The 16550-nt window shown below is 46.5% G+C and overlaps 2 protein-coding genes across 2 annotated transcripts in view; both read left to right on the forward strand.

The window, feature by feature from the left end:
- Positions 1 to 16550, forward strand: part of LOC310757253 (uncharacterized protein) — a 46448-nt gene that overhangs the window by 8662 nt on the left and 21236 nt on the right. The gene's annotated exons all lie outside the window — the stretch shown is intronic.
- LOC310756552 (uncharacterized protein) lies at positions 628 to 15899 on the forward strand. The gene is made up of 6 exons (XM_083600822.1): positions 628 to 732; positions 1766 to 2272; positions 2442 to 2523; positions 2796 to 2878; positions 3999 to 4125; positions 8861 to 15899. The coding sequence occupies exons 2-6, from the start codon at positions 1859 to 1861 to the stop codon at positions 10519 to 10521; spliced, it is 2367 nt and encodes a 788-aa protein (XP_083456948.1). The 5' UTR covers positions 628 to 732; positions 1766 to 1858; the 3' UTR covers positions 10522 to 15899.

Consider the following 16550-nt stretch of genomic DNA (forward strand, 5'->3'; position numbering starts at 1 on the left):
GCGGAGCTCCTGCAAACTCGCCCCCCTCCCTGGTTGGCCCAGAGGAAGGGGGCAGGACCCTCTGCTCCCTGACTTGGGGGTCACGGCATGCAGCCCTGAGATTCTCCCTTCTCCCAATGCACCCCAGGAGGGGTGAGAGGGGAGATTCCCAGGAGGGGAGACCCAGGCAGTTCGGGCCGGAGCTGTCGACTTTTCCCTTTTCTTGCGAGGAACCCTATTCAGAATAAGGGAATTTCCTTTTAAAAAAGGGAAATGTTGACAGCTCTGGCGCAGGAGAGGGGCCCTCTCTCCCTTCCCTCTCCTCTCTGGACCCAAAGTGACCTAGAAGACAACAACGAGGACATGGGGGGGGAGGGAGGTTTCTGCAGAGGGGGGGTCCCTCCTTCAGGGATGCTGGAGCTGAGATTCCTGCCTGGCAGGGGGTGGACTGGATGACCCTCGGGCTCCCTTTCAGACTCTCCCATGCTCTGCTTCTAGTGAGGGGTCCCCTGCTTCTTGGGGGGGGTGTCTCCTAAATGAAGCGTCTCGGGGGGGGGGGCGATGCACGTGGTTCCTGCCTCGGAGGAGGAGGTTCCTCTCGCTTTGCCAAGGGTTAAAAGCAGCAGAGCCGGATTCCTAGAGAGGACCGGAAGTGGCGTCGTGGGGGGGGGGCGAGGTCCTCCCTGCCAAGGCCCCTCCCTCGCCGGCCCCCCTTCTGCCAGCCGAGGGGCTGCTTGGTCTCCCTCTCTCGGGGTGAGTCTCGCCAGGGGGAGAAGGGGGGGCGGGGGGGCAGGTCAGATCCTGCAGGGGGGGCCCAGATGGGGGGGCGAGGGGGCCAGGGCTCTGCCCCCTTGGGGAGGGAGGGGCGGGGGGGGAGGCTGCGGATAAAGCCCTGGGCTCTCAATAAAGAGTGGGGGGGGGCGTATTCCTCCTCTTTCCCAGGTCCCTCCAGCCTTGCTACTGTGTCTTTTCTTCTGGCAGATCCAGGAGACCAGGAGACAGCAGAAACGGCAACATTGCTGGCAGGGCAAATAGAGTAAGATCGATTATTCTTATTGGATTAAGTTTCTGACATTGCTCAGCTTTTTTCTTTCCTTAATCAAAAGGAAGTCTATTGGCTCACATGTTTTCTTCGTCAGTTGTCACTTTGGTCATTGATATGGATGTCAACCTTCAGAACGTATTTTGCATAGCAAAGCATACAAAACTCTATAGCAAACTCTATCCGGTCTAGTGAACCACCCACTAACTGGGCCTCCGTCTTGTCTGGATAAAGCCCTGTACTCTCAATAAAAAGCTGAGGACAGAGGTATTCCTCCTCTTCACGAGGTTTCGTGCAGATGTTGAGCAACCCCACATTGAAGGCTCCTCCATGAGGTTGGAAAGCACTCCCCAAGCAACACCCACCCTCTGGGAACACCCATCCCAGTAGGACCAGCACCAGTGCAAAGGGGGGCCACCCCTAACTGGGACAGGCGCTCCACGGTCAATGGTATCAAAAGACGCTGAGAGGTTGAGGAGAATTAACACGGACGTTTCCCTTGTCTCTCTCTTGACAGAGGTCATCATACAGGGTGACCTGTATGTTTCGAGGAAATCAGTTTCCTCTAAGAGCGTCTTCATCTGGTCCTTGACCACCCACTCCAGAACCTTGCTCACGAAAGGGGGATTAGCAACTGGCCAGTAGTTAGTTCGATTTTCTGAGCATGAAGGCTTGTTCCATGAACGTTTTACTTCTCCTGATGGTGTATCCATTTTACAACAGAGCAACACATTTGCTTTGTAGGACTTGCTGGCACCTCTGATTCGCACAGACAGAACGTGGCAGAAGATTCCTTCTGATTCCTTCTGATCTCTTGGAGGCTTCCTGAGGGCACAGATGGATGAGCAAGACTCAGCTGGTCCTGAAGTGGGAAGAGATCGTGATATGCAGACTGGGAGAAGTGGGGGATTCTGGGAAAACTCCATGCAGAAGATCCTGGGTGAGGAGGACACCCTCTGCTCAGATGTGCAGAGCCAGCAGGTCAGGCAGTTCTGCTGCCAGGAGGCTGAAGGACCCCGAGAGGTTTGCAGCTGGTTCTGCCAACTAGACCATCAGTGGCTGAAGCCAGAAAGGCACACGAAAGCTGAGATGCTGGACCTGGTGATCTTGGAGCAGTTCCTGGCAGTCCTTCCACCAGACATGGAGATCTGGGTGAGGGAATGCGGAGCAGAGACCAGTTCCCAGGCGGTGGCCCTGGCCGAAGGTTTCCTCCTGAGTCAGGCAGAGGAGAGACAGCAGGCAGAGCAGCAGGTGAGAGAGACTTTCTTCTGGATATTCCCAAGGGGCTCTGAACATCTCAAAATCTCTAGTAATGACCCATCCTTTTTTGGGTAGCACCCAAGGAATGAGATCTGATACCCCTAAAGTTTTTATTCTCTAATCCCTCATTTTCTCTTTTGAATCCTTGTTACTCTTTCAGGGAAAGGATCTGTTCGCAGAAATGGGCCCCGATTCCTTTGAGGCAGAGAGGACTCCGATGGACACCAGAGAGAGGCCAGTGGGTAAGGAAGAAGGAGAATTTTCACTGTAATATTTAGTGGCTTTTGAAGCTAATAATTGGGTTATTTTCATGTTTTGACAGGAGACGTATGAGACCAATAGCCCAGAGGAGTGGAGACAGTATTTTTACACAAATAAAATATGGGCTACAGTGTTGAAATGTGCTTAGCAGGGGAGACTTTTTTCTGAGGCTCGTCTGTAGTTCGAGATGCACAGCTGAACCTCAGAGAGAATAATACACTCTGGATTTCCCAGTTAACTTTGTCTCTCGCAGGTGAGAGAACGATGGCAGCAAGACCTCCTCCTCCGTCTTTTCATGGTGGCGAAGGGGAAGCAGCGGCTGTGGAACCAGATCAGGTAGGGGGGAAGGAGACTTGTGGGGAAAGAGGCCCAGGGGTGGGGCAGCCAGGGGGCCTTTGAGCCGAACAAATCTCTCTTCTGTTCTTGGCTTCTGTCAAAGTGGCTCTTCACGATTTCCATACATGAATTTTCTGGACGCAGCTGACAAACCATAAAAAGGTGCCAGGATTCATCTAACTCAGCTGCACATTTTGGCGCTCGAAAGACCATGGAGTGCGCCTCCGCGGGGTGAAGTCAAACTCTTGGAGAATCACAGCCTTTGCTGTGGCTGCAGAGACCAGTAAACTGACCTTGGGGCAGAAGCCTTGGCAGTGTGGATGGAGGTCCTGGGCTGCCCAGATGACAAAACCTCACTCTTGGCCTCTCTGACGTGGTCCAAAGGAAAGCAGAGGAAGATGTTTGGCGTCAGCTGGGCTGTAGGAGTTGCTGGAAGTAGGTGTACAAGGCTCCATCCAACCGCCTTAGGGACTCCATTCCAGATTTGTGTTGGCTTCACTCCGTAGCCTTTTCTTCTCCCGAAGATAACCCACAAGGCAGAGGAGGTTTAGGATCAAAGTTTTCCTTCTCTTAGTTGGGCTCCCTTCCCAGGTGGACCAGCCCCATCTGCTCCTCTCTTCCCTCTGTAGAACAGGGAGCAACCACCAACTTGACTGTGGGACCTGCTCTTGGTATCTTCTGCTCAATGTGCTGAAACTAGTCTTAGCATGGACGGGGAAGTCCCTGACTCATTGAGGGTTTGAGACTTGTTGGCTCTTCTCACCTGGTTTAGCCAGTCAGTCAAAGCCGTTTCCAGGATTGTGGCCGCTGTCTCATGCTGACAGCTTCTAGGAGCCGCAGGTGAGAGCGGAGTGCAGGATGGGGACCAAAGGTGGACAAGCCACCCCAGAAGGAGCAGAACGTGTCCACCACCAAGGGTACTGTCACCCCACACACCCCACAAGGATGAATACTCAGAATTTAAATACACAATAAAAGAGTTCCACTAAGATGTTAAAATAAGCATCCGTATTGAACATGTGCACAAAACAACCACATTCAATCATGACAACCACAGAGCAATGTGGAGTAGATCATCTTTATGTTGTCTAAGAGGAGGACATTTCCCTCTTTCTTTTAGGGTCCGGTGTGCTTTGAAGATGTCGCTGTTCGTTTCACATATGAGGAATGGGTGTTGCTGGATCCTGACCAGAGAGCTCTGCATAAGGAAGTCATGGAGGAGAATCGTGGGATCCTGGACTCTCTCCGTAAGGCTCCCTGCTGGATCATAATATCTGTTTTGAAATTCCACACGTATCTCTATGTCACAAACCGCCAATATTTTGATGCAGCTCAATGGAAGGGTATCAACTGTTTTCTCTGTGAATATTCTTCCTCCAGTTACACCTTTTTAAACAATGACCAGGATGATCTGAACTAACCAGGCCTTCTTAAATGTAGGCTTCATAGTGTGGTATTTATATGCGTGGAATTTGCCCTAAGTCATTTGACTCTTAAACATCCTTTGATTCAGAAATTTACAACTTATATGTGTTACATAAAGAACATCTTACACTCTGATTTGCTTTACTTCATTTCCCAATTTGCAGTTTAAATATCCCGAACCTTTACCACATATTTTTACAGTTATACCATTAGCTATTAAAATTTCACCATCAACAGTTAACATTTCTCATACCACAAATGAATTTTACATTGTGACACATAGACGTGTTCCTGAGTCAACCAACCTCACTTCTGACTTCTCACCTGACAGACTCATTTTGTGTGGAACAAGATAATGGTATCTTCTGGCTCAGTTGCAGTTTGATTGCTTACTTTGAGATTTCTTCACCTTTGGAGCTCTGCAAAACTTGGCTGTATGTCCCTCCTTATTACAGTTGCAAGAGCGCAGCTGGCATTGGGGTTTAAACCACTGAGCCTCTTGGGCTTGCCAATCAGAAGGTCAGCAGTTCAAATCCCCACAATGGGGTGAGCTCCCATTGCTCTGTTCCAGCTCCTGCCAACCTAGCAGTTCGAAAGCACACCAGTGCAAGTAGATAAATAGGTACCGCTGCAGCAGGAAGGTAAACGGCGTTTCCGTGCACTCTCGTTTCTGTCACGGTGTCCCGTTGCGCCAGAAGAGGTTTAGTCCTGCTGGCCACAGGACCTGGACAAACGCCAGCTCCCTGAGCCTGAAAGCCAGATGAGCGCCACAATCCCATAGTCGCCTTTGACTGGACTTAACTGTCCAGGGGTCCTTTACCTTTTACCTTTGCCTTTATTATAGTTGTAGAAAATAATCTTCTTATGAATGCCCTTGATACTTTTCTGAGAAACGAAGCTTGAGTTAAGAGAATCTGATTGAAGAATCTTCTCTCCTTTCAATATATCCCTCTGTTAATTCAGAGTGTTAAATTTGGATTGCCATCCATTCAGGATATGAAAAAGTAAAAAAAATAAATCCGAAAGATCCTAGAATATTGTTCCCTTTCTGTTCTTCAGACAGAATATTCTGCCAGCTTTAACTTTTCAATAATAGTGAAAATTCTGTCACATGACTCTGGCAATCTTTCTTTTCTTCATGTTTTAGACTAAATAAGTTTCTTATTAAATTGCGATGAAATCTTGTAAATTCATAAACTTTCTTTAAATTGTCAAGAACTACTCTGGTGGTGAGACACCTGCCTCAATACATAGTATCACTTCAAGTCTGTCTAACACTATTCTCAGTCTCCTAAAGGTAAAGGGACCCCTGGCCGTTCAGTCCAGTCGTGGACGACTCTGGGGTTGCGGCACTCATCTCGCTTTACTGGCCGAGGGAGTCGGCGTACAGCTTCCAGGTCATGTGGCCACCATGACTAAGTCACTTCTGGCGAACCAGAGCAGTGCATGGAAATGTCGTTTACCTTCCCGCTGGAGTGGTACCTATTTATCTACTTGCACTTTGACATGCTTTTGAACTGCTAGGTTGGCAGGAGCTGGGACCGAGCAACGGGAACTCGCCCCGTCACGGGGATTCAAACCGCCGACCTTCTTTTTTTTTTAATCATTTTTATTAACAGGCCAATCAAATCACATTAATTCCAAATCACATTAGTTCCAAATTATACAGCCAAATTTTTAAATTTTTGTTGGGGGTACCCATGCTTCGAGCTCCGAAAGGGATCCAAACATCTCTCTTGCTGCTGCTTTAATTACACAGTTCTGTCCAAATAGTCTCTTTGTTGTTTTCCTCCTCTTCTTGTTGTTATCATATATTCCTTTCTTTGTGATCTCTGATAGTCTCCACAAGCGGGTTGAAAACAAACGTTGTTATATCCTGTGTGGATTTTACACTTCTCCAAGAGCCATATCAGAATAGACAGATGCCATTTCCGCACCTCCGTACAAAACATTCCCACAGTCTGTCCGTTGATTTCCACAGGCCTACCAGTCTGTCATCAATTTTCTCAGGCGGCCCTGCCAGGTCAAACTCACATTCCGATATAATAACAAGCCATGGTCCTTCTCCCCCCCGATCCTCCTGTGGGCAGGCCTGCCATAACAAATCTCTATTTATAACTGCATCACAAAGCTTTCATTCCTTTCCCGATATTCCCACAAGCCATAACTTTGATTAGTAATTTATTTCCACACAGTTCTTAATCCTCCTGCTTGTGATCAGTAATTGCAACGATTCTTTCTTGGGGGGGAGGGTTATTGAGTACTCACATAAGACAAAAAAAGAAAAGTTCCCTCCCTTTTCAGTTTCGCTTCGACATACCGATCCTTTGATGAATCTTCTTCTTGATTTATTATCCAGCCCGTCGCTCCACTTCACAGAGATCCCTTTAATTAGCAGTCTTTACTCCCGATCTTCACTTGAAGTATGTGCATTTGCTTCTTTCTAATTGTTTATTTTGAGCTCCTGCAACTAGCTGCGCAATCAGAGACAGTGTCTGGGAGAGCCGGGCCCACACAAGGGCTTTGTGCCTAGTGCCCTCACCCCCTTCTTTCAAATCCGGGGGTAATTTATGGCAACAGCAGGCAAGGCAGTGTTCCCCATTCCCTTGGGATAACAAGGGAGGCTGCATACTCCCATATCAGCCTCTTAATTACCTCGTGTGAGCCAGAGAGATGGTATTGTCGGCCATCTTCCAATGCGCCCCTAGCGGCCCCCTCAAACCACCGACCTTCTGATCAGCAAGCCCTAGGCTCTGTGGTTTAACCCACAGCGCCACCCACATCTCCTATTCCACTTTAAAATTTCCTCTGTCCATCCTAAAAAAAATCTTTCTTCATTTCAATCTGCCAATTGTTTTTGAGAGAATAATTAAGAGAACACTGGCATCAAGTGGTCAAAATATTAACATCAGTTTCTGAGGGAGAACCCTTTTTCTGCAGTACAGTGGATGCTCAGGTTGTGAACGTGATCCATGCAGGATACACATTTGCAACCCACAGCGTCTGCGCACGTGCAGGTTGCAATTTAGCGCTTCTGCACATGCGTGACTGCCGAAACCCGGAAGTAACCCGTTCCTGTACTTCTGGGTTTAGGCAGTCCACAACCCAAAAAAACGCAACCTGAAGCATCTGTAACCTGAGGTATGACTGTATTTATATGCGTGGAGGTTGCCCCAGGTTGTTTGACCCTTTAAAAAAATATAGCTCTTTTTTCCTCCTAGGAAAGACTGCGCAAGATTCTCTGTTTAGAGTTTAAGCAGAACACATTTTATTACTTGATATACTAAAACATGTTTACATGTGCTTATATCCAGTTTATAGATATATATTCTTTATTGATTTTGATTATTTGTACATGTAATCCATTCGTTATTCAAGACATAATAAGCTACACACAGAAAGCCAAAATAGTTAAACACCAAATAATCCTGCTACGTTAAGTCTTAAGAGTGACTGACATGTGCTTCTATCTATATTAGACTTTACAGACTTATTCTGAGGCACATAGCAGCATAAAACAAGCAGCAGCTGCTCTCACAGAAAATCTCTCTCTTTCTCGCTTGACAGTTGAGAACAGACCTAATGGGGGAAATTGCCTCCTGGAGTGACAGTCACCCTTTCCACAGGATTTTGGAGGCAACATTCACACACAGTGTTGTTAGGGAAGTTGAGGTAATTTCTGTCAGGTTGGGGTTTTTGTTTTAGCCTCTGCCAGTTTTTTAAAGAGAAGACCAATATCAGAGTTGGAGTGGATTTCATGACTGTGGCAAACTAAATCCATCCTAGAAAAGAGCCAGACTTTTTAAACCTCTGGTTCCCATAAATATGTCCGTGTGTGCTGGGCCCAGGGGTACCCCATGAAACGTGGTCCAGGTCCAGTCCGGAATCCAAAGGTTCTGCTAGGAGTCAATCTGACAGGGCCAAGGCAGGACACGAGGCAGGAAACCAGGAAAGGACAGGTACAGGATCTGACATACAGCAATGTTGCTCCCACAACCTGGGACGGGGTCCAACAGCCTTTTATCTTTGTCGGGGTAACGGCCAGTCCTGATCCCCTGGCGACTCACCTCCCTGTTTCGCCTGAAGGCAAGCACTCCTCCTGCTCTCAGACCTTAGTCTCTGCAGCTCGGGAGACGTCGGTGGGTTACTAGACTCAGAGGCTGCCTCAGCCTCCCCTGACCAAACTGGTAGTGGAGCAGCTATAGGTGATGGCCCAGCTGAAGGCAACGAGGGAATCCCCACATCTGGGGCCAGGGCAGGCTCAGGCCCCTGATTCCTTGGCCCAGCTGGTGTTTGTTGCAGGGGAACCTGTGCAGATTGGGACTCTTCAGGATCAGGCCCCAGACTTGGTTCAGATGCCGCCTGAGGCAAAGGATCCAGTACAGCCCGATTCGCAGGCCATCACACCGTGAATGCTGTTCAACAAAGGCCATGACCTCTGTAGAAAGACCTCACATCTTCCATTCTTTCTCTTTCACAAACGTTCATTAGCATTGTTTAATAATTGGGGGCTCTGTTTCTTCCTGAGAATCTAATTAGTTTCTCTTTTCATTGTAGGTGGTGATGGATTGGAAATGAAAAATGGGGGAGACCACAACAGAATCCACACAGCGGGGAAGCCAAATCAAGATTGGGAGTGTGGAGAGAGCTTCAGTCAGAGCTCCCGTTCCCATCGAAGAAAGCACACTGGGAAGAAAGGCTATCAGTGCTCAGAATGTGGGAAGATCTTCACTCGTAGTGCCACTCTCACTTCCCATCAAAGAATTCATACTGGAGAGAAACCTTATCACTGCTTGGATTGCGGGAAGAACTTTAATACAATACCAAACTTCCATCGACATAGAAGTATTCACCGTGAGGAGAAATCGTATCAGTGCTTGGAATGTGGAAAGAGATTCAGGTGGAAGAGTAGTCTTGATTCCCATCAAATAATTCATACAGGGGAGAATCCCTATCAATGCTTGGAATGTGGGAAGAACTTTAATAGAAGCACAAGCTTCCATCGACATCAAAGAATTCATCGCGCGGAGAAACCCTTTAAATGCCAAGAGTGTGGAAAGAGCTTCAGTCAGAGCACGAAATTCGTTGCCCATCAAAGAACTCACAGTGGGGAGAAACCCTATAAGTGCTTGGAATGTGGGAAGAGTTTCAGTCAGAGGGTGAATCTCACATCCCACCAAATAATTCATACAGGGGAGAAACCTTTTCAATGCCTTGAGTGTGGAAAGAGCTTTAGTCGCAGCTCCCATCTCACTTCCCATCAAATGATTCATACAGGAGAGAAACCATATAAGTGCTTAGAATGCGGGCAGAGCTTCATCCAGAAGGCAAGGCTCACTTCCCATCAAATAATTCACAGTGGGGAGATACCATTTCAATGTCCAGAATGTGGAAAGAGCTTCACAAGGAAGGAAGGTCTCATGCTCCATCAAAGAATTCATACAGGGCAGAAACCATTTCAGTGCTTGGAATGTGGAAAGAGCTTCAGTCGGAACTCCTATCTCACTTACCATCAAAGAATTCATACAGGGGAGAAACCATTTAAATGTCAAGAATGTGGAAAGACCTTTAATCATAAGGTAAGTCTCACATCCCATCAGAGAATTCATACAGGGGAGAAACCATATCAGTGCTTGGAATGTGGAAAGAGCTTCAGTCACAGAGCCAATCTCACATCCCATCAAAGAATTCATACAGGGGAGAAACCCTACGAGTGCTTGGAATGTGGAAAGAGTTTCGGTCAGAGGGTGCAGCTCACTTCCCACCAAATAATTCATACAGGAGAGAAACCATATGAGTGCTTGGAATGTGGACAGAGTTTCAGCCAGAAGGCGAGTCTCACTTCCCATCAAAAAATTCATACAGGGGAGAAACCTTATCAGTGCTTGGAATGTGGGAAGAGCTTCAGGACTACCAACCATCTCACTTCCCATCAGATGATTCATACAGGGGAGAGACCATATAAGTGCTTGGAATGTGGAAAGAGCTTCAGTCACAACCACAATCTCACTTCCCATCAAAGAATCCATACTGGGGAGAGACCTTACCAGTGCTTGGAATGTGGAAAGAGCTTCAGTTGGAAAGAAGGTCTGAATTCCCATCAAACAATTCACAGCGGGGAGATACCATTTCGATGCCAAGAATGTGGAAAGACTTTTAGAAGGAGGGCAGGTCTCATGGTCCATCAAAAAACTCATACAGAGCACGAACCATGTTAGAAATGGGGAAACAGCTTCCCTTCCAAGAGGAGTCTAGCTTCCAATGAAGAAATTTGTGCAGAGTGAAAGCAGACCAGTGCTTGAAATGCAGGAAAGGCTTTAATAAAAGCACATACTTCCATCAACATAACATTAGTCACCAAGGGCAGAAACTATTTCAGTGCCAAGATTATGGAGGGAGTTTCAGTCAGAAGGAAAATCTCACACCCAATCAAAAAACTCACAGCAGCAAGAAGCCATCTCAGCACATGAAATGTAGAAAGAGGTTGATTAAGAGAGCCAGTGTCATCGCAATAGGTATATATAGGATTTAATTTGGGGAGGCTTTGATTACTATGTGGGCAAGGATTGGAAGAATGTTCTTGTCATTCAGCAACCCAGCAACAGAACTTGACCAGGGGGCATTTTCGTCAGTGTCTCACGTATATCCCCAAGCAGGTGACCTTTTCTTCTTGCCCAACTGAAGTGTGGAAGAGCTAAGGAGTGTGTGTTGAGTTAGACTGGCATCTGGCACTCTTCCCTGTGCCTCTGAGCCTTTGGACTTCTCCCTGGCTCCAAGCAGAGTTTCGCAACAGCGGTATGTGCCTTGTGTGGGTGCAATAAATAACAGTCCATACGCAAGCTTCTTCCTAATCTAAGAAGCTTTAATTTATGTACAGCATAGCAAAATAAATCATCCGGGAGAAAGAGCAGACATCCTCCTGTTCGTCAGCGGAAAATGAAAGTAACTCACACACAAAGAAACATTCCCATATGTGAACAAGCCACACTTCAGTAGACAGGGACGATACACTGTTTAACCTGCAAGTTCTGATTTTCCTCACACCCCCTCTTGTCCCGCATACTGAGGGAAACTGTAAGTACAACTACTTACCCCAAAAACAACCCTTCACAGAACTCCCCATGACACTGGGAGCTCTAAGGTTTAGCGAGTGAACCCATCTGCCAGGTTCTCCTGGCTTGGACAGTACTTCAGCCGCACCAAGCCTTCCTGGACACTTTGACACACATTCTGGAAACGTATGTCCAAATGTTTGGTTCTGGACTTGACTCTGCCAACTTCAGACAGGGTTGATTGTCTTCCCAAACAGTAATGGGCAAGCAACGATCCCCACAGATCTCTTGGACCAAACACGGGTAGAACTCCAATTTCCTACACAAATCAGACAACGCACTGAACTCAGCTTCAGTAGAGGAAAGCGCAATAAGACTTTGCTTTTGGGACTTCCACCCAACTAGAGATTACCCAAACTTCACTACCATCCCAGACACTGATTTCCTCTCTCCAAGATTTGCCCAATCGCTGTCAGTCCAGCACGTGAGCCGTGCGTCACCTTCAGCTGACAACGTGAGGCAAAAATCTTTGGTATCCTGCAAATACCTCAGCACTCTCTTGATGCCAAGCCAGGCACTGACACTGGGCTTTGTAGCCTCTCGGCTGAGCAGATTCACAGCAAACGCTATGTCAGGTCTGCTCCACTGGGAGAGATACAACAGACTCCTAGCGCTGACTGAAAAACTCAGGGTTTTGGAAATCAGGACAATCCCCAAGCTGACTGTCCTTCACGAAGTTGGTCTCCGTGGGCGTTCTGACCCCTGCACAGTCAGACATCCGGAACTTCTCAAGCAACTGCTCAATCTTGCTTTTCTGACTGAGCAAAAAACTTCCGTTCTCAGACCTGTCTATCTGAACTCCTAGGTCAACCTTTCCTGGACCAAGGTTTTTGAGCTTAAAATGCTTCCCAAGCTCTTTGGCAAAACCTTGCACCGGTTTCCCTGTCTGTGACACATGTATGATGTCATCCACAAACACCAAGACCAGCTCCTGTGTCTCTCCTGACCCCTTCAGGTACAGGCAGCTGTCTGCAAGACTTCTCTGGAAACCCATTCAGACACGTGTTCCAATTTCTGGCTGATTGTTTCAAGCCATAAATGGACTTGTGCAGTTTCCACACAACATCTGGCTCATTGCCCTCAAACCCTGGAGGAGGTAGCATGTACAGATCCTCCTTCAGGTCTGAGTTCAAATAAGCCACATCCACATCAAAGTGGTGCACTTGGTGCCCTCTTTGTGCAGCTACTGCTAAGAGCATGCGCAGAGTTTCACTCCGGGAAGTAGAAGCATAAACTTCTGTGTAATGCAGCCCCTTCTGCTGCGTGAACCCTCTGGCTACTAGCCTAGTCTTGTACTGTGGTTCTCCAGTTGCTGTGGGCTTAATCCTGTAAACCCAGCGACAGCTCACGGCCTGCTTGCCTGCTGGCAGCTTTGTGGTGGAGAACATACCTAGAGACCTCATTGAGTTCAACTCCTTTGCCATTTCCTGGCTTCTGCTTCAGGCAATTGCTGAACTTCCTCAAAACTCTCTGGTTTGCACTGTGCCAAACCAACCCACACACTAGTGACCACGGACCTCTCAGGAGGTATCCCTTTAGTACTGCGTGTGGAATGCCTGAGCACTACTTCAGGTGCCCCCTCTGACCCACTGGGGCCAGCTAGTGCGTCCAAGTCACCAGAAGACTCCCTCTCTGACATACTGCGTCTTCTGAACTTCTGCACTGGACTGGTGGGAGATGAAGGCACACGCCTTTGCTCTAGCTTAATAGCCTGCGGAAATGCCCTTCCCTGTCCCTGCTCCTGGTCAGAGACCTGATCCTCAGCAGCAGGTTCAGTGTCAACAGACTCTCTGAGAGAACATCATGATTCCCATGGATGTGTGTCCACCCACTCTGCTCACAGAACTCAGCACTCCTGCTGACTAGAACCCTTGACTGATCTCCTTCTGGATAGGCAACTCCCCACCCCTTTGTCCCAGGTTCGTACCCACAAAAGATCATTTTCCGGGACCTTGGGTCACCCTTCCTGCATTGGGCGTTTGGCACAAGAACCCAAGCCTCACACCCAAAACGCTAAAAATGCTGGCCCTCTTCCAGTCAATGGAGAGACAACAGGTGGCAAGTTAAAAAGTGGTTATTCAAAGGTGCAGGAGTGACTCTTTGTTTTGATATCTCCAAAAGAACCCAAAACAAAGAATGCATAAAGCTTTTATACAACTGTAGGAAACACACCAATGCATGCATGGAGAAGACATGCAGAAGTCAGGAATTTCTTCTCCTTGTCCACAGGGCAGTTGCTTCCTGACCCTTATCTTGAGCTCAGGCCAGGCGTAAGTGGTATTGAGGTTGCAACTGGGGAAACATTTTGCTGTTTCAGCAACTCTGGATGCGTTGTGGTGGGGACTGTGGGTACGAAGTTATGCCAACCGGGTACTCAGCTGGGTGTGTGATGTGCCAACTTCCGGGTTATGGCTTTCAGGTATTGTCATGCCTCCCAGGTATCATTCCCCTCCCCCTTTGAAGGACGTACCAGTGTCAGTACCTGGACTGGTGTAAACGGAGGGTTTGGAGGGATATTCAACAATATGCGGAAGCAGATCCAATTCACAAGGAGTAACAACAACCCTCTTGCTATGCTCGTTAATGGTGCTTTAACCCTTTTTCGTGTTAGGACAAAAGAAGAGAGAGAAAAAGATTAATGGAAGGGGAGGAAAGATTAAAGGATTTATGGCACTCTGTCCTGCAGCAAAAGACATTATTCACTCATTCAGATCCAAGTGTTCTCTAAACCAGTAAATCCAGATATTACAAGTTCCTTTTCTCTTTCACATGGAAACTCCACAAGAAATGGAAATCCTTAATAACTGTCAGTGATTTTTCTCTAATTAATTAAACACGTTAACTTTGCCATTTGAGCCAACCGCAATAGTTTCATCAGCCATTCCTGGGTCGGACTGTATTTTTGCATCTTTGTGTATATAGCAATCTCGCTGCTGTAATCCTATACTGAAGTAATCTTCCATAATCCTTTTCTAATTGTGTGTCCAAAAAGTGTCCTGGTGTCAAATGAATATTAGCTTTTAAAACCTGCTGTATCAATGTACGTATTTGAATCCAATATATATTTTAGCCTTTTTACATGTCCACCCAGCATGATAAAATGTCCCTTTGTGTTCTTGGCATTCCTAGCAAACATTTGAAAGATCTTTATACATTCTGAAAAGTTTCCCAGCGGTTAAATACCAGCGACATCACTTTATGAAAAATCTCTTTGAGATCATAACAAAATGTAAATTTTAACTCCTTAGTCCACATAGGTTCCCACTGTTCTTTCCGTATATTATAATCAGAGTTTTCGCCCCTTTCTTTAATCATGCATTCTTTCACCTGTTCTTCAGTCTCAAATTTCAGCAATGGTTTATACATTTCGCATCATCTGTGCACTCTGGAGTTTCAAAGTCTGTCCTTTCTAGCTCTATACCATATTTTTTTTTTCCAGCTTAATCCTCTCTACTAACCACATATGAGGGAACTAATCAAGATTGTAACCGTCCATTTTGAATTGCTCCCTTGCTTTCCTGTGAAAATCCTGTGAACTCAGTTCCAGCACCTCTTTTTCTGGAAAAATAGCACAGGTAATGCCAAAATACCCCCCGCCCCTAAGGTTGAGCTTCTCTCTTACCTCCCAGGTCCCACTCCACAAAATATAACCCACAATCTTTAAAAAGAATTAAATACAGATGATTGTGTATGCAGCCCAGTGAACAGTTGCAAGGATATATTTTTGTAATGTCAACAGTCCCATCTGAAAGCAAGACCAGGATAGAGAATGGTCCTCAAAAACAACCACATGAAATCAAAATAAAATATTTCAGAAGTTCTTGAAAGGATGTAGCATTGCTCCAGAGACAGAGGCCACGGCGCTGGACTTTGCTGCTTCCAAAGAGGAGTCTGTCAGATCACCGTCTCGGCGCCTGGACTGGGACAACCGGCTTCTAAAACGGAATTAAACAACCATCGCAGAAATCTTATCACACCCTTTAACCTGCTTAGTTGTAGGCAGTCCAGTGCTTTAGGTCAAGAAATCTGAAGTTGGGGGACCTGGAAGGCCACTGAGACTGTACACACCCTACATTTGAAGCACACACACACACAAACACACCCATACTTGAATGTATTTTAAAGTTGTGTTTTTTAAAATGTTCCTTTTATGTGTCTTTGTTATGTTCCTTTGGTGCAACTTTTTCAGGTTCCCTTTATAGATGGAGTGTTGCTACTTCCGTATCAAAGCATAATATATTTTAAGCTGTAATGTTAAGAGTAGAAATGCACCATTTGATCCACAGTGATCTGCACTGCTAAAGTATCATAAATGTCGTTTGTCTGGAGAATTCAAGGAGGCGGGGAAATCATTAACCTGCTTGCACGAGTTTAATGTTGTTTGGAGACTATAACTCCCAGGAATTTCATATTAGCTATGTGTTTGTGTGTGTTCAGCACACAGAATTGTAGGTGAGATTGAATAAAATGTGTCCCAGGAAATTCACTTTGACTTCTTATTCATTGTTTCGAATGTGAGTTCACTTACAGATTAGAACAGACCCAGTGCTGGATTTAGGTATAGGCTAAGTAGGCTGAAGCCTAGGGCCGCTAAATCTATGGGGCCTCCCTAGCCCGCCCGCCCCCCAGCAGGCAGTCTCTCCTCTCCCCAAATTGCAAACCCAAGACTTCATGCGAGGGCAGGGCAACTTGGGCCCAGCAACAATTTAAACTCTGGGGCACAACTTGAATTTTTTTGTGGGGCCTGAGTTCACAGCCAAAGTCTGCAAAATCTTAGAGATATAAATCTGTGTGCTAGGTCATTTTCACAAGCTCAGCAGAGCCCTTCAGAAATCAGGCCTGTTATTGAGTTCTTGTACAAGTTTGTACAGTTCACTTCTGGATTTTTGCAACCAATCTGTAACTAACTGTCTTATATGTTCAAATCTTTTTGATTTCAATTGTTCTACTTCTATGAGCAACTCTTTATCGGTTGCCCACACACCTTTTGCATTCACATTTTTAAGGGATATTACTTCCATTGGGGAAAGCCATGATGGTGTCTTCTGTTCTAATAGCCCCCCCCCCCTAAGTAGTTTTTCTTGCCTAATGGTTCAAAAATCCTTTATGCCATTTGGTCTTTTCATACCGTAAAT

This window comes from Podarcis filfolensis (genome assembly GCF_964270895.1).
Source record: "Podarcis filfolensis genome assembly, chromosome: 2".
Taxonomy (NCBI): domain Eukaryota; kingdom Metazoa; phylum Chordata; class Lepidosauria; order Squamata; family Lacertidae; genus Podarcis; species Podarcis filfolensis.

Coding starts and splice junctions, on each gene's coding strand:
- LOC310756552 (XM_083600822.1), top strand. CDS start 1,859: ATGGATGAGCAAGACTCAGCTGGTCCTGAAGTGGGAAGAGATCGTGAT. Junction 2,524..2,795: donor CACCAGAGAGAGGCCAGTGG/GTAAGGAAGAAG, acceptor TGTCTCTCGCAG/GTGAGAGAACGATGGCAGCA. Junction 4,126..8,860: donor TGGGATCCTGGACTCTCTCC/GTAAGGCTCCCT, acceptor TTTTCATTGTAG/GTGGTGATGGATTGGAAATG.